Source organism: Papaver somniferum, chromosome 2 (genome assembly GCF_003573695.1).
Source record: "Papaver somniferum cultivar HN1 chromosome 2, ASM357369v1, whole genome shotgun sequence".
In the NCBI taxonomy this organism is placed as follows: Eukaryota; Viridiplantae; Streptophyta; class Magnoliopsida; order Ranunculales; family Papaveraceae; genus Papaver; species Papaver somniferum.
The window spans coordinates 74,419,125-74,440,568 of NC_039359.1; the positions used below are offsets into that span (position 1 = coordinate 74,419,125).

General features: G+C 35.3%; 2 protein-coding genes and 1 long non-coding RNA gene across 9 annotated transcripts; 2 read left to right on the forward strand and 1 right to left on the reverse strand.

Moving 5' to 3' along the window:
* Positions 1–1,273: 1,273 nt before the first annotated feature.
* Positions 1,274–3,236, reverse strand: LOC113353542. Its single transcript, XR_003361363.1, has 2 exons — positions 2,910–3,236; positions 1,274–1,492 (listed from the first exon to the last, which is right to left on the reverse strand). It is a non-coding gene; the product is annotated as an uncharacterized LOC113353542 (long non-coding RNA).
* An 11,512-nt stretch (positions 3,237–14,748) lies between these two features.
* LOC113348054 (vacuolar protein sorting-associated protein 32 homolog 1-like) lies at positions 14,749–17,389 on the forward strand. Of its 4 annotated transcripts, none has more exons than XM_026591752.1 (8): positions 14,749–14,921; positions 15,036–15,154; positions 15,326–15,425; positions 15,800–15,885; positions 16,001–16,092; positions 16,190–16,298; positions 16,390–16,585; positions 17,111–17,389. In XM_026591752.1, exons 2-7 carry the CDS (start codon positions 15,083–15,085, stop codon positions 16,579–16,581), a joined length of 651 nt encoding a protein of 216 aa, XP_026447537.1. In that variant the 5' UTR covers positions 14,749–14,921; positions 15,036–15,082; the 3' UTR covers positions 16,582–16,585; positions 17,111–17,389. The 4 variants fall into 4 exon arrangements, with proteins under 4 accessions (XP_026447537.1, XP_026447539.1, XP_026447538.1 ...); XM_026591754.1 differs by having other exon boundaries at positions 15,039–15,154; XM_026591753.1 differs by having other exon boundaries at positions 17,102–17,386.
* Positions 17,390–18,111: 722 nt separating this feature from the next.
* Positions 18,112–21,424, forward strand: LOC113348055 (vacuolar protein sorting-associated protein 32 homolog 1-like). Of its 4 annotated transcripts, none has more exons than XM_026591757.1 (9): positions 18,112–18,272; positions 18,401–18,537; positions 18,652–18,770; positions 19,429–19,528; positions 19,836–19,921; positions 20,037–20,128; positions 20,227–20,335; positions 20,427–20,622; positions 21,146–21,424. In XM_026591757.1, exons 3-8 carry the CDS (start codon positions 18,699–18,701, stop codon positions 20,616–20,618), a joined length of 651 nt encoding a protein of 216 aa, XP_026447542.1. In that variant the 5' UTR covers positions 18,112–18,272; positions 18,401–18,537; positions 18,652–18,698; the 3' UTR covers positions 20,619–20,622; positions 21,146–21,424. The 4 variants fall into 4 exon arrangements, with proteins under 4 accessions (XP_026447542.1, XP_026447544.1, XP_026447543.1 ...); XM_026591758.1 differs by having other exon boundaries at positions 18,113–18,272; positions 18,377–18,537; XM_026591759.1 differs by having other exon boundaries at positions 18,112–18,537; positions 21,137–21,421.
* Positions 21,425–21,444: the final 20 nt, after the last annotated feature.

A 21,444-nucleotide genomic window follows, 5' to 3' on the forward strand; every position in this document is an offset into this window, starting at 1 on the left:
AATATCATCATATTTACCAGGATCCACTTCTGTTCACGCTGTCGATTCTAATTTGAAGGCAAGAGATTACACTTTAAAGCTTCTGAAATCACATTTACAAGCGGCTCAAGAAAGAATGAAGAACTATGCAGATACCAATCATACTGAGAGAAGTTTTGTTGTTAATGATTTGGTTTTTCTTCGTCTACAACCTTACAGACAAAGCACTGTTGCTACTCAGGTATATTCTAAACTCTCTCCGAAATTTTATGGACCTTTTCGTGTTTTGGAGAAAATTGGACCGGTTGCTTATAAGTTGGAATTACCTATTACAAGTCGAATTCATCCAGTATTTCATGTTTCCCAGCTGAAACTGAAACTTGGTTCGACCAATATTGTTGATGCTAATCTGCCAGTTACAGTTGACTATGCGTATTGAGAACCATAGAGCATTTTAGAGCGTCGAATATTCAAGAAAGGAAATCATGCAGGCACTCAGTGGTTAGTTAAGTGGAAGGATCATTCAGCAGAAGAAGCTACTTGGGAGGATGCTGATAAGTTGTTGTTGCGTTTTCCGGATATTGATGCTTGAGGACAAGCAAAAAATTTCAAGCAGGGAAGGATGTTGCAATGCCAACTCCTAACAAAACTAGTTTTCCTTATTTAGTTTTACTTTGTTTATGTCAATTTCCGTATTTAGTTGAACTTCTTTAATTCAACATTTTTACTACTTGATCATCAAGCTTAGTAGACTATAAATACTTGGTTTTGAGTTGTAAAGAGACATCAATCAATAACAACTCAGTTTTATTTTTATTTTTCTTCTCAAGCTAGTGGCTAACTCCCAGTTCAAAGGGTTTATCCGGTTCTTTTACTGTGTCAAAGCTTTTCTCCAGAGTTAAAAGGTCTAGAACCCTAACACCTGGTATCAGATCCAACCACCACGACCCATGCCGGCTCCACGGAAGGGGTGACCTATAGGCTGGACTAAAGTGTATGGGAACCTACGTATGGGCATAGTTGTCACCGCATTGAATATTGGTAGTTGAGTGGAGCCTCCATAAGAAAAAGGCTATCGCCGGTCAGTGTCGATAGAGTGGGCCAACGAAGACGTTGGGTCTGGAAACATGGTGGGACGTTGGGACTTTAGTCACACATTGGTATATATGGCTTAATTGGGTAGTTTATAAGTCAATGGGATCCCTCATCTAGTCAACCAGTTTTCGAGTTGAGTTCTACCCATAAGCTTATCACGAGTTGGGGTCGGTACCCTAACAGAATATGGTAGAAGAAGTACATACACTTGTGGATCATGTTATACTATTTTGAATTAAATCCCTTATGCCTAAGAATTTACAGAACTTCGACGCCAAAAAAAAAATCTAATAACATTTCTGTTTTAGTAAAACCCTTCTAGCTATTCTTTCTCAGCTTCAAAAATCATCTCTCAACCCTTGGAATCCTACTTTGGTTGACGTTGTGACTCCAAGCTTCAGATCCAATGGCAGAATCTCTGTAACACAAGTGAAAACTTAATTGAATATACCAAGATAACAACCAAATATGAACAGTAAAGAGTTACATAATGAATAGTAAAGAGTGGCGCCAGAATCATGTTATATTAGAGAATAGTATACCTAGAGAACAGATTTGGAACCATGTTATACTCTAATAGACTTAAAAAAAAAATGGAACAAAGAGCCACACAATAGCTACTAGTAACATAGCTAAGTAATGCAGGCACCAGAAGGTGACAAATAAAACAGAACACTCTAAGAGTAATCCCAAGTATAAGTTTTTTCAGGGCGATCCATGTCAACACACATAAGTCAGGGCGACAATTGGGTACAACCACTTCATAAGTTAAATAACCACACAGTATACATCAACAAAACAAGCATCAGAGTTTAAAACTTCGACTATTGATAACACAACCATAATCTATCTAAACCTTTCAGTAGTTAAAATCATCCGATCATCGCAAAAAATTTACAGTAACCCTAATACCCAGGGTGCAACAATATCCAAAATTCAGAACACTACGATGGTTCATTAAAAAAATATGCACCTTACAACATGACTACTTTCAATATCGATATACATAATTCAATCATGATTCCTCTGCACTTTGGAGCACCTAAATAAATCGGATTTTTCTGATATTTTTGCAGTAGATTATCTATAGGTATGTAAACAACATACAAAAATTTCAACTTTATCTGGTAAACGGGTAATAAGAAATATCATAAATACTAAACTGTCCAGGATATGAATTCTGCATATTGCAGCTGTAATTCATTTTGCAGTAGATTATCTACAGAAATATCATAAATATTGTAACCCGATTTTCCTGAAATTTTAATGGTACATACATCACGCAATGAAGTATTATATGCTAAATTTTCACTACAATCCAACCACGGGATCCTAATTTATAAGTATAACAAACACATACATATTAGGGTTTACAAGGTTGTGGATCACATATTCAAACACGAATTGCTCATTATAAATTCACATATTCAAACACTCATTTAAGGAACAACACATACCCATCTCTCTCTGTTCTACAAGAACACAAACCCAAAAACAAGAGCAAACAACACAAATTGTATGAAGTTTTTACAATGGCCATTGATCATTATAGGTGTACCAATTATGGTCATATCATTAGCTGGTTTTGATATCATTAAACAACATGATTTGGGAAAAAAACAAAACCCAATTTCAACCAGAAAGCCTAATTTCAGAAAAATCAATCATCTCAACTTCACTTATAATCAACAAAACAACATGCATGATTCGATTTTAACAAAAACAAAAAAAAAGGGTTTAGGTTACTTGCTTGTTTTCAATCTTGCAAAAGAGTAAAATACCAAGAAGAAATATAACTTGTGACAGAGAGCAGACTTAGTAACCTATATCTGTACCTTCGTGGTTAGAGAGGAGATTTCTGAGCAGACAGGCACCGATCTACCATAGTCTGACGGTCTGCTGTTCAGCTGAAACGAACCCTAAAATTGAATAGATCTTCTTCTTCTCTTTATAAATCGAAAACCCTAATCGGTACTTACTCTGCCGTCACTCATCTCTCAGATGAAATAGTGTTTGTGGAGAACGGGAAAATGAGTGAACTAATCTTTACCGATTACTCTCTAACTCTCTCTATCTTTTCTCCCTCGATCTCTTGTTTTCTATATCGATCTCTTTCTTTTTCTCTCACGAAAAATATTACAGCGGTGGTCATCTGTAGAGGAGAGGAGAGAAAGATGAGGTGTTCCTCGTTTGATCCACTCATACGGATTAAGAAAAGATCTTGACGGCTGAGATTGTATTTAGGATGCTCATACGGATTGAGAAGCATGTGTGTTTCTCTTTGTGCTAGTACGAACTCATGTATTCGGTTTTTTTATCATCCTTCGACACGGAAAAAAATCTAAAAAAAATATTAATAAATTTAGGACATTGCTATCGACATTCTAGAATAAAAAACTCCAAAAAATGTATAAGAATGAATCAGGAAAATGAAAAATGAAGATGATCAAGGATTGAGAAGCATGTGTGTTTATCTTTGTACTAATACGAACTCATGTATTTAGTTTTGTTATCAACCTTCGACACGAAAAAAAATCCAAAAAAAATATTAATAAATTTAGGACATTGTTATCGACATTCTGAAATAAAAAACTCAAAAAAAATGTATAAGAATGAATCGGGAAAATGAAAGATGAAGGTGATCAAGGATTGAGAATCATGTGTGTTTGTCTTTGTGCTAATACAAACTCATGTATTCGGTTTTATTATCAACCTTCGACACGAAAAAAAATCCAATAAAAATACTAATAAATTTAGGACATTGTTATCGACATTCTGATATAAAAAAATCCAAAAAATGTATAAGAATGAATCAGGAAAATGAAAAATGAAGGTTATCAAGGATAGTAAAACAAATATCAATGCATTTAGAGCTCCATTGGAAATTTTGACTGAGACGAGGAGGTGATTGAGAAGAATATGAACTTTCTAGCTTCAAATGTGGTTCAATGGCATACAAACCATGACCTCCCAGTGTCTGAAGTGGTTATAACTCCAAATTTAGCAAGATATATCGTAAAAACTCGTAAAGATGGAGCTCATGTGTCACTTCTAGCTTCAAATGTGGCTCAACGACATACGAACCATGAACCCTCAGTGTCTGAAGTTGTTCTAACTCCAAATTTAGCAGGATATATCGTAGAAACTCGTGAAGACAGAGCTCACGTGTTACTTCTATCGGGATATTCTCTGAAACCTTAAACACATCCGAAACCTGGCCCTGAGTGGACTAATATAAGTCGGAAACTTCGAAAGAATGATGAATCCATCGATTCATATGTAAGATTCAATCAGAATATTCCACGAAACCTTGAACACATCCCTTTTTGGCCGTGAGTGGACTACTATAAGTCGAAAACTTCGTAAAAACGATGAATCCATCCATTTACAGGTAAGATTCCTTCGGAATATTCTCGGAAACCTTAAACAAACCTTAGCTATTCTGGCATATTGTATGCATACCCTGGCCCCGAGATCGAAACCTGGCCGTGAGTTGACTATTATAAGTCGGAAACTTCGTAAGAACGATGAATCCATCCATTTACAGGTAAGATTCCTTCGGAATATTTCTCGAAACATTAAACAAACCCTATTCTGGCATATTGTATGCATACCCCGGCTCCGAGATCGAAACCCGTCTGTGGGTGGACCACTATAGTTCGAAAACTTCGTAAGAACGATGAATCCATCCATTTACAGGTAAGATTCCTTCGGAATATTCCCCGAAACCTTAAACAAACCCTATTTTAGCATATTGTATGCATACCCTGGCTCCGAGATCGAAACCTGGCCGTGAGTGGACTACTCTAAGTCGAAAACTTCTTAAGAACGATGAATCCATCCATTTACAGGTAAGATTTCTTCGGAATATTCCCAAAAGCTTAAAAAAACCCTATTCTGGCATATTGTATGCATACCCTGGCTCCGAGATCAAAATTTGGTCGTGAGTGGACTACTCTAAGTCGGAAACTTCGTAAGAACGATGAATCCATCCATTTATAGGTAAGATTCCTTCGGAATATTCCCCGAAACCTTAAACAAACCTTATTCTGGCATATTGTATGCATACTCTGGCTTCGAGATCGAAATTTGTCGGAAACTTTGTAAGAACGATGAATCCATCTATTTACATGTAAGATTCCTTTGGAATATTCCCTGAAACCTTAAAAAAACCATATTCTGGCATATTTTATGCATACCCTGGCTCCGAGATCGAAACCTCGACGTGAGTGGACTACTATAAGTCGGAAATTTCATAAGAACGATGAATCCATCTATTTACACGTAAGATTCCTTTGGAATATTCTCTGAAATCTTAAACAAACCCTATTCTGGCATATTGTATGCATACCCTAGCTCCGAGATCGAAACCTGGTCGTGAGTGGACTACTCTAAGTCGGAAACTTCGTAAGAACGATGAATCCATCTATTTACAGGTAAGATTCCTTCAGAATATTCCCCGAAACCTTAAAAAAACCCTATTCTAGCATATTGTATGCATACCATGGCTCCGAGATCGAAACCCGGCTGTGGGTGGACTACTATAGGTCGAAAACTTCGTAAGAACGATGAATCCATCCATTTACAGGTAAGATTCCTTCGGAATATTCTCCGAAACCTTAAACAAACCCTATTTTAGCATATTGTATGCATACCCTGGCTCCGAGATCGAAACCTGGCCGTGAGTGGACTATTATAAGTCGAAAACTTAGTAAGAACGATGAATCCATCCATTTACAGGTAAGATTCCTTCGGAATATTCCCCGAAGCCTTAAACAAACCCTATTATGGCATATTGTATGCATACCCTTGCTCCGAAATCGAAATCTGGCCGTGAGTGGACTACTGTAAGTCGAAAACTTCGTAAGAACGATGAACCCATCCATTTACAGGTAAGATTCCTCCGGAATATTCCCCAAAACCTTAAACAAACCCTATTCTGGCATATTGTATGCATACCCTGGCTTCGAGATCGAAATCTGTCAGAAACTTCGTAAGAACGATGAATCCATCTATTTACAGGTAAGATTCCTTTGGAATATTCCCTGAAACTTTAAACAACCCATATTCTGGCATATTGTATGCATACCCTGGCTCCGAGATTGAAACCTCACCGTGAGTGGACTACTATAAGTCGGAAACTTCGTAAGAACGATGAATCCATCCATTTATAGGTAAGATTCCTTTAGAATATTCCCCAAAACTTTAAACAAACCCTATTCTGGCATATTGTATGCATACCCTGGCTCCGAGATCGAAACCTGGCTGTGAGGGGACTACTATAAGTCGGAAACTTGGTAAGAACGATGAATCCATCTATTTATAGGTGGAGCTCATGTGTCATTTCTAGCTTCAAATGTGGTTTAAGGGAAAACGAACCATGAACCCTCAGTGTCCGAAGTGGTTCTCACTCCAAAATTAAAAGGATATATGATAAAAATTTGTAAAGATGAACCCTTTACATGTAAGATTCCGTCAGAATATTTTCTGAAACCTTAAACAAACCCTCGTTTGGATATTTCTACCCAATCTCAAAAGGCCTGAATTTTTAAAATTTAGTGGTGGGTGTTAGAGAAAATAGTTTTTAGCAGAAGTGAGAAAAATTTAGCATAAGTGAGAAAAATTTAGCAGACCCGGAGACCAAAATAATTTTTAGCAGAAGTGAGATTTTTTTGTAGAAGTGAATAAAATTTAGCAGAAGTGAGAAAAATTTAGCAGAAGTGTTTATAACTCTACGACAACTCTTAAGGGGGGTTGTAGAAGGTCTATTTATCTTTTTCTTCTTATCTTTTCAATCTCCCATCATAACCATCCATTTACATCATAACCGTCCAATTATTTTTTTTCCTTAACATTTTTTTTCCTCATCACTTTTTTATAAAAGTAAATGTAAAATATAATCAGACATGTAAATGTGGAAGGGTTGTTGGAGTCCCAGTTTTAGACAGAGGAGGTTCAGGTTCTTCGATTCACCTTGGCCTCATTTTTTTTTTCAAAGTCAATTTTTCATTTTACAACCCTTGTAAAGGTTGTGAATATTGATCAGAAAAAAAAGCACAAATCTACCAATATTGTGAAGCCGGAAGGATGGTTGATGACTTGTGCTAACACACAGTAGGCCTGGGTTCGAATCTCTACAAAAACATTTTTCAAAATCAATTTTTTTTATCTTCAACAACCCTTATGCGTGTTGCTATACAGTTATTCACTACCTTTAACATATGAGTTGTAAAGTCTAAAGGTGGTCACTTCTCTCTGCAACCCTTTTCACACAAATAGTTGTGATTTTTAATTCTCGTCACTACTCTTTGGACCTCTTTGGTCCTAAGAGTTGGACGGTTTTTACTTTGACAACTTTTTCTTTGGAAAAATTTGTAAAATATGCTACCTTTTTTTACAACTTAAAATTACGAGTTGCCAATCTACAGTTGTAGATTACTATTTTTCCCGTAGTGTTGGATTCTTATCACGACCAACATAAGCGATAAACACACAAAAGACAAATAGTGAACAAAAATCAAACTTAAGATTTTTTATGTACTCAATAAACGACCCGAAAACTTCTTTATATAAACCAAATTAGTAAAATAACCCTGATAATACTCTTAACTTACTCACAAAGCTACAAGACTCCTTGATGATTAAAAAACTTTTGCTATAAAACTCTTACAAGAAATCTTAAACATACTAAAAGACTGAAATATAAACGTGTAATAAACTTTTAATTTACTAATTTGTAGTTGTGTCGAACCAAGCTAAACCTTGACAAAACTGGGTTCAATCATTCTAGCCCCTTTAAGACTCCCTTGCCCTGAAGGCATGCTTATGATATAGCCATCCCTCATTTGTCATAGATCAATAGATAACCTATTTACTTTCAATAAGGAATAAAATCTTTTGGTTACATGTATGTCCTCGAAACCATATCTCATTGCAATTACAACATTATTATCTCCTCCGTCTTTCCTCCACCTCTTATGTAGTCATTCATTTGATGAGAGGAATATTATCGGTGTTTACTAATGGTGTTGTGGTTTTAATATTAGATCGCATCGCCGGGTTGGAACCCTGTCGACCTAAGTTTACTTTTTCATCTTGTAAACGAGCTAGACCTATGGGTTCTGAAAAGACGAGGGTACCCAAATATACCACAATCTTAAACTTTTCCACCTATAAGTCCTCTTACCGAAAGTGATTGTATATGGACTGAGTCGAGACAATACAACGAATCGGTATTCACACTTTGTGTGATCGTCTATGGATACGAGATCGAGACAATACAACAACCAAAGTGTGATTACTTTATAATAGGTTCGGACTTAACCAAACTCTATAGGATCACTATCAAGTAATACGGAGTTAACGTTTGTGTAATTTACTTTAAATTATAATAACAACAATTATAATTGCGGGAAACAAAAGTAAATGACACAACAAGATTTTGTTAACGAGGAAACTGCAAATGCAGAAAAACCCCGGGACCAAGTCCATAATTGAATACTCCCAGAATTAAGCCGCTATACAAAATCAAACCAACTTCGTATAGTTGAGACCAAGTAACTAAACATATAGTTCACCTAGTTTCTTCAGTATACCTGCGCTTCTGACATTCTATAAGTGCACGCACTGGAACAATTCCTTTGGTTCGTAGTCCAAACAGTAAAGGAACAACAAATATGTTCGGTAATAACTCTTTTCAATCTCAGTGATATGAGTTAGACAAAGGCTCTTATGTTTAATCCAATAAACTCCTTTGTCGGATTTAGATCAATCTATCCAACAACTACCAAAGTAGCAGAGTTTAGACTATGCAATCAATCAAAATGGAATCTACCAAGACACTATATGATGATGCCGATCTACACAACTAATCAATCAAATCTATCAAAGATAAACAGATTATAGTTGGATCCCAGCCGATCAAGTTTTGTGCACACCAAAGATTATGAACCCAATTAAGAAATCTTCTTTGTCTTCAAATCTTCTTAGATATTTAATAAACACCTGCACACTACAACTTGAATCTCTTGTGATCAATCACGCACAGAACGGAGTCTGTTAACAATGGATTATCACAAGATGTCTTTAGGTCTACAAACAGTTCTAAAGATCCCGTCGACACTTCGATCTAGTTTGAGTGAATCTTATATCAGAAGAGAAGATTCTCAAGAATAAACAAACTAGGTGCAATCAAAGTTCAATAACGTTAGTCAATCAAATCAAATATAAAACTAATAATACTGCAATTATCTAGTTTCCCACCAACGGTACTCGTAGAGCTTCTTGATCCCACAGAAGTCTTTAAACGAGCGGTCGTAAGAGATTTCGCCTAATTAGGGTACTTTCCTCTCCAAATAGACGGCTCCACCAGTAAGAACATAACAAGGTAGTTTTACTGGCTCTTAGGATAGTTTACACAAAATGCAAACTTGGATATTTATAGAACAAGGAAGTTCAAACACCAAGGGATTTCCAAAACCAAATGTTCTCAAGATATGCAGTACATTTCCAAATTCGATTTTCATCATTCCTGGAAATGCTATGTCCAAAATAACCAAAATCTCACTAGAAAATCTTCAATTCGTAAATGCACATTACCAATTTTTATTTTCCGAAATATGCGTTTTAATTGCTGGTAATTAAAAGCATATAAAATTAACAACCTTAATTAAAAGATTCTCAACTGATTTTGGTCCGAGATCTTCTTGAGTTATTAAGGAATATATTTGAACAATAAAAGATAAGAGTTACTGAACATGTTCAAAGTATGTCGACATCTTATTTCTTTGTAAATCCTCTTTCATATTTACAATCTTGGAACCGATTATACCACACTTCCAAACAAGTTTATAATTGGTTCATCCGACTTCCAAGAACTATGTGATTGATCAAATATCAATATACTAATCATGGGTTTACGGTTCTACCAAACACAAAGATCGGTTCTACCTTAATATGGTTATTGGGACCGGTTACATCAGTTACCAGGATCGGTTACGTTAATTACCAGCACCGGTTACCATATTCTCATGGTATTACTTGTGTTCGGTTACACTAGTCACTAGGATCAGTTACACTAATTACCAGGACCAGTTACGCCAATTACAAGGATCGATCACAACTCTTTTGTGATCGGTCACACCAATTACTAGGATCGGTTACACCAATTACTAGGATCGGTCACACCAATTACAAATATCGATCATACCATCTAAGGTGATTAATTAGGATCGGTTACACTAATAAAAGTCATACCAATACATAAATCAGGCACTGTGAATAGTTTTACCAAGATATATAACAAGTTATGATCGGTTCTACTAACTCACACATATTGGTAATCCAAAGACATGCAATGAATAACAATACCAATAAGCCTAGCGATTTCCCTTTCGATTCATAAAACAAGTTCATGAATGTACTTCCTTTAAACAAATGTAAACATTGTTTCCTAGGATGAAATCTTCACCTTTACCCATACACATAATCACAATAGCATTCAAACGATTATGTCGATGTCTTATATACGAAGTTCAAAAGATAAGCGTTATACTTCGTATTCTATTTTCTTAACACTATGTCTTTTAGAGTATAATCATTCACAGCTTCGTAGTTATGTTTTCAATATAGCACGACTTGAAAGATACGTTAGGAATGAAACAGTTCAAGTCACAATATTACTAACCTTAAGAGGAAGGATGATGTCGTCGATGTAGCTCTTTACTTCTTCACATTCTTCAAGTCTTCAAGTAATACTTGTACATCTCATATCCTAATAAATTTCTATTTTGACCTATACGAAGTTGACTCTAATACATAATCAAGCGACTCTTTCATTGTGTTTTGATTCACTAAAATATGACAACCAAACTTGACATACCAACGCTTGGTGGGTTCAACCGAGCTATGCTCTAACAGGCTCGACTAAGGAGTCTGGACTTAACGCTTTCACTTTTAGTCTAACTTCATCTTTCATCCCACTAACATAATTTTTTTTGCTCCGGATGGTATTCACAAGATTCGAAAGTCGTTCGAATTTCTTTTAATAATATATTATGATATTAAAATTATTTTAATTGATCTTCGCTAAGGCCACCCCTAAATCGTCATATTTTGTGCAACAAAATATTTTGAAGAAAAATGCAGAAAACCATTCCTAAAAGATTGTAACTCCTTCCACTCAAGATTGATACCCGCCAACTGCACCTATTTCGGTTGAAATATTTCATAAACACAAAGTGCAACTCAGCTTTATATAATTGACCTACAAGATTAGTACCTTCAAATCGTTGAAAAATCACCTTATCTCCACTATTTGATGCCATATCTTTCTGCAACAATTTCTCTAATTGTTCAGCCAATCGATAGCTTGATATATCCATCGCAGTACTCGAGTTTTATTTTTTTTGTGATCAAGTTTCGGTTATACAAGAGCAAAACCTTTCTGATACCAATTCTAAGAATTAGATTCTTATCACGTTCAGTAGAAGCGATAAACACACGAGAGTTAAACAATAAACTTAAGATTTCCTCTGTATGCAGAAAAAGACCTGACAACCAATTTATATAAACCAAAACAGTAAACTAACCCTGATAAGACTTTTATCTAACTCATAAAACTCCAAGATTCTTTGGGGATTAAAAAACTTATGCGATAAAAATATTACGAGGAATCTTGAACATATTAAAATACTGGAATATAAATATAATAGACTTCTAATTCACTAATTGTAGCTGTGTCACACCAAGCTAAACCTTGTCATAACTGGGTTATATCATTCTACCCCCCTTTAAAAATGCCTTGTATTGAAGGCATACTGATGATATAACCATCCCTGCTTTATCACCGATGCCCTCTTCACTTTCGATAAGGAATATAGTATTATTCATACATTTACGTCCTCAAAACCATCTTTAATCGTAATTATAACATAATTGTTTCCTCTGTCTTTCCTCTGCCTCTTCTTTAGTCATTCATTTGATGAGAGAAACATGATCGGTGTTTACTGATGGTGTTGCAGTTTTAATATTTGATCGCACTGCCAATTTGGAGCCCTGTCGACGTAATTTTAAATTTTCATCTTGTAAACAAGATAGACCTATGGTCTCTGCTAAGGAGTTTGGACTTAACGCGTGCCCTTCTTGTCTAACTTCATCTTTCAACCCACCAACATAACAACTTACCAAAAAATCTATGAAAGGTCGTCCACAAGATTTTGTGCTTCCAAATCTTTTCAAAAAAGATGCAGATATCCCTTCTCAGTTAGGGTTAAGTGATATTTTTTCATCCACTTAAACCATTGTAACTCTTTCCGGCTCCTCAAGGTTAATACCTGCCAATTGCGCCGGTTTTGCTAGAGATATATCATAACATTTAAATTATAATTCAGCACGATATAACAAACCGTCAGGATTAGCACCTTCAAATTGCAAAAAATCACAATTCCATCATTAGGCGTGTTACAGACTTCACCCGTTTGACTGTATCTTTCTCCAACAAATTCTCCAATTGTTGTGCCAATCGATTGCTTGATATAGACATCTTGGTAACTCGAGTTTTTTATTGCTCAATGAATTTTCTTTTTGGTGACTGAGTTTTGTTCATACAAGGAGCGAAACCGCTATGATACCAACAATTTGGATTCTTATCACGGCCAGTAGAGGCAATGAGCACACAAGAAACAAATGATAAACTTAAGATTCCTTCTGTATTTCAATAAAAGACCCGACAACATAGTTATATAAACCAAAATAGTAAACTAACCCTAATAAAACTCTTAACTTACTCCTAAAGCCAAGAGACTCCTTAAATATTAAAAAACTCTACAAGGAATCCTAAACATACTTAAAAACTAAATTATAAACCTAATAGACTTCTAATTCACTAATTTGTAGTTGTATCGCACCAAACTAAAGGTTGGCAGATTCGGGTTCCATCATCTTCATATAGTCAACCATTAATTTCATGAGCTATAATGATGTTGTCATAGATATTTCTGTTAGGGACAAAAATACACTATCACGGTGAGATGATTGTTACTCAAGAGTATAAACATATATTCCAATTTCTGTCACTTCAGTAATTTTTGATTCAATATCAGATTTCGGGTTAAAATTACAAATTAAGGTTGCATGGTGAACTCATAGCCATAAACACATTTTGATCCACAAAACATAATCAAGATCATGGAGTAGATTTTAGGTTTTAACAAAAAAAATTTCTAAATCGTGATACTATTGTACTCACAAGCTATATGTTGAATTATAATTATACATTTTAAATCACAAGGTACTTTTTAATACTTTACGAATTTTTTTGGTCAATCAATAATTTTCCGCAATGAAGTAATTTTCGGGTTCTTTTCTTTCTCTAACGCTGTTAAATCATTTGCGATCCAGCAGCCTTAGGGCCAATCATTTTGATGTTTTTGATGTCAGCAAACTTAGAGCGAAACCATGGTTAAATTCTCATTTTTAGTTGATTTTTTCATGCTCGTATTTTTAGCCGTCGTATGTTTAAAAAATACAAAAGAAAAAAAACAGTGAACTTAGTCTCAGACATGACTAAAAGATGAATTAACGAAAACTAATTTCACCTTTTTGATAATTGTTACTCTTTGTTTTGTAGTACCATTAAAATATCAAGAATAAACGTGAGGACTCCTAATTCACACACATAAGTTTGCTGGTGTTTTAAAACAAAGACAACCTTATATCATATGTTGGCAAAAAGAAATTAGATTGAGATCTCTTACATACTTATATTATTATGATTATACTGAAGTGGAGAGTTGAAGATTATTGGAGAAATAGCTGGCCCGGTCACTGTTATGCATTTTGTTTTCGCCAGGCTTGAAATATCTAAGAGTATGCGTACAAGTTACAAGAGCCTAAGGATCAAAATTATCTGGTTTTCTTATCTCGGTGAACATGTATAGATCTTATGAAAGTTTGCTTCAACAATGACATTTTAAAATATCTTTGACCAACTCGTTCACATTATCTTCATTTTAACATGTAAGAGTACTGCAGTTGTCGCAAATATAAAGAAGATTTTTACCTCATACAATAAATATAAAGACACGACCGACATGAAAAATCAACTAAAAAATAAGATAGTTTAACTGTGGTTATTTCATAATTTGTTGACATCCTAGATCAAAGATGATCGAGCAACACTGGAGCAAAAATTTCCCCCTAAATTTAGGTCCCTAGCCCCAAACGGATCAGGGTCACAGAGGCATTGCCCGACACGAAAAGTAACGCTAGCACTGCATTTGGCACGTGGCAATCCAACGGTGATCTTCCAATTTGTTACTTCAACTTATCTCACATCCCAATACTTAGTATCGGAAACGGCTCAGCTAGTCATACCCGTTTTTCAAAGGTTGATGCGCTTCAGAAGGTCCCAGGTTCGAGCCCCCGATGACGCAATATTGGAGTATTTGACATGGAAGGTAGAGTTAGCTTACCCGTTTGCGACATAATCAGCCCCTATCCGCTTCAGCATTGTTGGTTTCTCATGAGGTTCGCTGGTAAATTAGCACAACAACCTGTTCAATTAGATATGCCGTTGGAGCTTAGCTTGTTAGGCTTCCAACAAGTTTCATCTAATATTCGTTATCCAATAATAATAATATTTAAATTTAAGATTTCGTTTATATTTTATTTTCCTGTTTTCAGAAGTCCCCTCTCCTTCTTGTACTAGGTCTAACGAGGACGGACTCTGTATAAATCCCATCGATCTCTTCCCGGAATTTTACCAAAACCCTTTTTTCTTCTCTATATTTAATCTCCGTTTCATCAAACCAATTCTCTTGCTCAATCCCAAGTTGTTTTTTTTACAGGTCAGTATTTGAAAGTGTTTGTTCTTATTGTTGATTGAATGGTTAATTACAATGAAGTTTAATTATCTTGATTTTAGGTCCCTTTATTGATTTATTTGAACTTTTTGTGATCAGAAGAGAATAATAAGTGAGGGGTTTGTCGTAAGTAGAGAGAATCAAAGATGTTTACACGGATTTTTGGGAAGCCTAAGCAGGAGCCAAATGCTCTATCATCGTTAGCTAAGTTGCATGAGGTAAGGTAAACGTTTTGATCAATTTTGTTGATATATGTATTGGGTTTTACTCTTTTGATTGAATTGAGGTGAAATTGAGGGCAAGAATTTCTGAAAATATTAAGCTCATTGATTATTTGTGCTGCTAACCATAGTTTATTGAGCTTTTAACCTGTATTATATGGACATCAGACGCTCGAAATGTTAGAGAAGAAAGAGAGTCTTCTTCTAAAGAAGGTTTCTGCGGAGGTGGACAAAGCTAAAGAGTTTACCAGAGCGAAGAACAAGAGAGGTATGTATGTCAACTCTACATTTTGGTTCTTATTTTTGGAAAAGTATTTCTCACGTCAAGGTTTCTTTACTCTCACTGGGATGTTTATGATTGAATAGTTTTGTTTCCCTGTAAGTTTGTACTATGTTAAGCTAAATAGTCTAGTTCTGCATCTTTTAGTTGTACTTAATCAATATGGCGTGGCAGAATTAGGTTGGTCAAAGTCCTTAAATTGTTGTGTATGCCCTATGTCAATTCTTTTATGTAAAGCACAACAATTCTTTTATGTAAAGCACAAGAAAGTAATTATCTACATAGGTAGATAACTTATGCCATCTTATTATCATGGTGCTGAATCAGCTATTAATTTTAACATGTACTATGTTGTCGTGTAGCTGCTATAACCTGTTTGAAGAGGAAAAGGCTGCTAGAACAGCAGGTCGAGCAACTTGGAAATTTCCAATTGCGAATTCATGATCAGGTGAACATGCAATACGAAGTCTCTTAATTGTCCAAAATTTGCTTCAAAATAATCTTGATGATCCTCCAAATTGGTTTCAAATTCTCAACATTATTAACTTAGGGTTGGATTCCAGATGATACTGATTGAAGGTGCAAAAGCTACAACAGACACTGTTGATGCATTGAGGACTGGAGCAGCTGCTATGAAAGCTATGCAGAAAGCAACGTAAGTGGCAGCATAGTTGTCCTCTCTTCCACTTTGTCCTGGGTAATTAATGTTTAATTCCTTGTAATATTAAAGCGGAATGTCATCTTATTTACAGTAATATTGACGATGTCGACAAGACAATGGATGAGATCAATGAGCAAACACAAAACATGAAAGAAATTCAAAACGCACTGGCAAATCCTATTGGCTATGACTTTGATGAGGTAACCTGATATCGCCACTCATTATAGTTTCTTCATTTTCCCAATAACCTATTTATAGCTTTTAAGAGTCGAAACATCTTATTTGCTGCAGGATGAATTGGAGGCTGAACTCGAGGAACTAGAAGAATTAGAGTTGGAGGAGCAAATTCTTGATACAGAAACAACTTACCCTGTACCTCCAGTCCATGTCCCACAAGTAAATCAACCAAATCGTCGTCCTCTTAACAAGAACTCCAAGGAAGAAGACGAGTTCGCCACATTAGAGAAAGAGATGGCAATCTAAACAGGTAGTGGTCTCTAATGTTTCTTTTGCGTTTTATGAAAAAATAAAATAAAACTTGTTCGTTGGAGTCTCAATAAAGTAGTGAATTGGGTTGATGCTAATTGTTACTCAATATTTTTTATGAACGTTATGATTAATAAAATAAACTGGTTTCTCATTGTTATTACAACCTTTCCCCTTAGAGCCCGTCTCTGCTGTGTCCTTCACCACACCTTTATCTCAATATAAACTCTGGTGCTATGGTAGTTTGATACCAAAAGATTAAGAATAAGGACACCTTTTTATACTGACAGCAGGAACAAGTTATGGCAACTGATAATCAATAATTTAGGTGCATGGAAGAATATATTTCAAGAAGTTAGGTTTGATTATCCTAACTGGGATTGAACAAATTCTAATTTTTAATTTAAAAAACGGTTGTCATATAACGGTTAGCAAGGAACTCCTGGATTTTGCTTTGATTGCTTTCAGTAATGCCCTTTATTTGTAAGTACACCTCCTAACCAACTGTTTTGGTTAGTGTTTGCAGATCAATTGCATTTTACTTTTGATGAATTCTCATTGCTTGGCCAGCTCTACTCCATTTCCAGGTTTATGTTTCCGCAGTGTGCAGCAAAATTTGCTGGTTAGAAAACATTTGTACAGGTGGGTTATAATATCCAAAAAAGAAGACAGACTTTCTCCCATTTTAAACATGTAATCTAATTTCTCATCTTGCTTCTCAATTTTTTCTGTGATTACTGATTGCAAGTATAAATTTTATATCATCAATTGAATAACGAAGTACATAATAGCTTATTTGCCACCATTTTTCAACTGCAACTGCATTGTTTATTTGTTTTGCCAGGACCACAATTTACTGGTGTCTTGAAAATATGCTGTAATAGTGACTGGTTCCTGCTTCCTAGTATACTGCCAAAAGCTAAAACTAGGAAAAATCAGTGAAGCTCTATGGTGGACAGAGTTTGATTCTGAGATCGACCATTTTCCTGGTTTCATATTATGTATACTCTTATGCCTGTGCTGTGCAAATATCTGAAGCAGGGGGTTATAAGCAATTTTGATTGCCATTTCTCAAGCTGAGTTGCAAGTAACTTTAACTTCACTTGCACTTGCCCATGTCTTGTAGGAAACTGGCAAGTACATTAGCTTGAAACCCCATCTAATGAGCTTGGCAACCAAGCACAACAAACTGCCTTGAATATTGAATATTACAGCAACCCTTGGACCTACTGGTACCTACAACTACCATTTGCAGAATCTTGATTGTTTTAAATTCCAACAATGGGGAAATAAAAAATTAAAGAGACTGGCAAAACTGTGAAAAACAAATATCATCTGATTAATTCCAGAAAGAAAAGAAAAAGGTTACAATGGAAGAAATTAAAAAGAATAGAAGAAAAGAAAAGAAAAGAATTTATCTTACAACTCAGGAAAAGGGAAAAATAAAAATAAATAAAAAAATTCCAATGAAATCCGAGTCTAATCTATTTTCCTCATCTCTATTTCTAACTAATGAACCTGCAAAAATCAACAACAAAAAAGGAAATTAGTCATGGTTGTTTTTGCCATCTGAGAAACAATCTGGAAAGAAAAACAAACCCCAGATTTTTAGAATGAAAAATGAAAAAAAGATTCAGGGGGTATTAACATACCATCACTTGTGGGAGCCATTGCAGGAACCATTGCAGGTTCAACTTATCTTACATCCCGATACTTAGTATCGGAAACTGCTTCGAATTCCAGTGGGATTATATTTAAGATTTTGTTTATATTTTTATTTTCCTGTTTTCAGAAGTCCCTCTCCTTCTTGTACTAGGTCTAACGCGGACGGACTCTGTATAAATCCATCGATCTCTTCCCGGAATTTTACCGAAACCCTTTTTTCTTCTCTATATATAATCTCCGTTTCATCAAACCAATTCTCTTGCTCAACCCCAAATTGTTGTTTTACAGGTGAGTATTTGAAAGTGTCTGTTCTTGTTATTGATTGAATGATTAATCATAATGAAGTTTAATTATCTTGATTTTTGGTCTATTTATTGATTTATATGAACTTTTTGTGATCAGAGGAGAATAAAAAGTGAAGGGTTTGTCGAAAGTAGAGAGAATCAAAGATGTTTACAAGATTTTTTGGGAAGCCTAAGCAGGACACAGATGCTCTAGTATCGTTAGATAAGTTGCAGGAGGTAAGGTGTATCTTTTGATCAATTGTGTTAATACATGTATTGGGTTTCAGTCTTTTGATTGAATTGAGGTGACATTGAGGGCAAGAATTTCTGAAAATATTAAGCTCGTTGAATCATCCATTATGTCTTATGCTAGGGCTCTAGTGATCCTGTGTGTGTACATAGCGAATGTTAGTCTTGTTAGTGATCTCTAGATGTTTTTAGGATCAAAGGGAGCAAGGAAATATCTATTTTGCTTTTAAATACAGTTGATAATTTCTGGGGGCATGAAATTTATTTAGGTTGTGTTTACTCAGTGTCCAGTTGTTATCGGTTTCATAACATGAGTGTGTACTGCTAGGTTTGTTTAGAATTACAAAAGAAGCCTAAAATTGATTAGTGGATAGAGAAACATTGTTACTGATTGTTTTTTATATCAAATTCATGAAAGTCGTTTGTTAATCAATTTCACTGGGAGTGTGTTATCGAAGGGATTACATATGTTATCAGTATGCTTTTGAACTTATCTCTGGTGTTTGCTTGCGTTGTTTCTTGTAACTTTATTACTTTTGTTTTTGGTTGCTGGATACTTATTCTCTCCCTTATAGCATAGCGTATAATTATTTGTGCTGCTAGCCATAGTCTATTGACCTTTTAACCTGTACTATGTGGACATCAGACGCTCGAAATGTTGGAGAAGAAGGAGAACGTTCTTTTAGGGAAGGTTTCTGCAGAGGTGGATAAAGCTAAAGAGTTTAGCAAAGCGAAGAACAAAAAAGGTATATATGTCAACTCTGCATTTTGGTTTTTAGTTTCGAGAAACTATTTCTCTCACGTCAAGATTTGTTTACTCTCACTGGGATGTTCGTGATTGAATAGTTTCGTGGCCCTGTAAGTTTGTACCATGTTATGCTAAATACTAAATAGGCTAGTTCTGCATGGCAGAATTAGGCTGGTCTATGTCTATTTTCCTCTATGTAAAGCACAAGAACGTAATTAACTAAATAGGTAGATAACTTACGCCCATCTTTTTAACATGGTGCTAAATCAGCTATTGGTTTTAACATGTACTATGTTGTCCTGTAGCTGCTATAACTTGTCTGAAGAGGAAAAAGATGTTGGAACAGCAGGTCGAGCAACTTGGAAATTTCCAATTGCGAATTCATGATCAGGTGAACATGCAATACGAAGTCTCTTAATTGTCCAAAATTTGCTTCAAAATAATCTTGATGATCCTCCAAATTGGTTTCAAATTCTCAACATTATTAACTTAGGGTTGGATTCCAGATGATACTGATTGAAGGTGCAAAAGCTACAACAGACACTGTTGATGCATTGAGGACTGGAGCAGCTGCTATGAAAGCTATGCAGAAAGCAACGTAAGTGGCAGCATAGTTGTCTTTCTCTTCCACTTTGTCCTGGGTAATTAATGTTTAATTCCTTGTAATATTAAAGCGGAATGTCATCTTATTTACAGTAATATTGACGATGTCGACAAGACAATGGATGAGATCAATGAGCAAACACAAAACATGAAAGAAATTCAAAACGCACTGGCAAATCCTATTGGCTATGACTTTGATGAGGTAACCTGATATCGCCACTCATTATAGTTTCTTCATTTTCCCAATAACCTATTTATAGCTTTTAAGAGTCGAAACATCTTATTTGCTGCAGGATGAATTGGAGGCTGAACTCGAGGAACTAGAAGAATTAGAGTTGGAGGAGCAAATTCTTGATACAGAAACAACTTACCCTGTACCTCCAGTCCATGTCCCACAAGTAAATCAACCAAATCGTCGTCCTCTTAACAAGAACTCCAAGGAAGAAGACGAGTTCGCCACATTAGAGAAAGAGATGGCAATCTAAACAGGTAGTGGTCTCTAATGTTTCTTTTGCGTTTATGAAAAATAAAATAAAACTTGTTCGTTGGAGTCTCAATAAAGTAGTGAATTGGGTTGATGCTAATTGTTACTCAATATTTTTTATGAACGTTATGATTAATAAAATAAACTGGTTTCTCATTGTTATTACAACCTTTCCCCTTAGAGCCCGTCTCTGCTGTGTCCTTCACCACACCTTTATCTCAATATAAACTCTGGTGCTATGGTAGTTTGATACCAAAAGATTAAGAATAAGGACACCTTTTTATACTGACAGCAGGAACAAGTTATGGCAACTGATAATCAATAATTTAGGTGCATGGAAGAATATATTTCAAGAAGTTAGGTTTGATTATCCTAACTGGGATTGAACAAATTCTAATTTTTAATTTAAAAAACGGTTGTCATATAACGGTTAGCAAGGAACTCCTGGATTTTGCTTTGATTGCTTTCAGTAATGCCCTTTATTTGTAAGTACACCTCCTAACCAACTGTTTTGGTTAGTGTTTGCAGATCAATTGCATTTTACTTTTGATGAATTCTCATTGCTTGGCCAGCTCTACTCCATTTCCAGGTTTATGTTTCCGCAGTGTGCAGCAAAATTTGCTGGTTAGAAAACATTTGTACAGGTGGGTTATAATATCCAAAAAAGAAGACAGACTTTCTCCCATTTTAAACATGTAATCTAATTTCTCATCTTGCTTCTCAATTTTTTCTGTGATTACTGATTGCAAGTATAAATTTTATATCATCAATTGAATAACGAAGTACATAATAGCTTATTTGCCACCATTTTTCAACTGCAACTGCAT

Excerpts from the sequence above, each read along its gene's own strand:
- LOC113348054 (XM_026591752.1), top strand. The coding sequence starts at position 15,083 with ATGTTTACACGGATTTTTGGGAAGCCTAAGCAGGAGCCAAATGCTCTA. Across the intron at positions 15,426-15,799 it reads CAGAGCGAAGAACAAGAGAG|CTGCTATAACCTGTTTGAAG; the intron begins GTATGTATGTCA and ends GTTGTCGTGTAG. Across the intron at positions 16,299-16,389 it reads TTGGCTATGACTTTGATGAG|GATGAATTGGAGGCTGAACT; the intron begins GTAACCTGATAT and ends TATTTGCTGCAG.
- LOC113348055 (XM_026591757.1), top strand. The coding sequence starts at position 18,699 with ATGTTTACAAGATTTTTTGGGAAGCCTAAGCAGGACACAGATGCTCTA. Across the intron at positions 19,922-20,036 it reads AATTGCGAATTCATGATCAG|ATGATACTGATTGAAGGTGC; the intron begins GTGAACATGCAA and ends GTTGGATTCCAG. Across the intron at positions 20,129-20,226 it reads AAAGCTATGCAGAAAGCAAC|TAATATTGACGATGTCGACA; the intron begins GTAAGTGGCAGC and ends TCTTATTTACAG.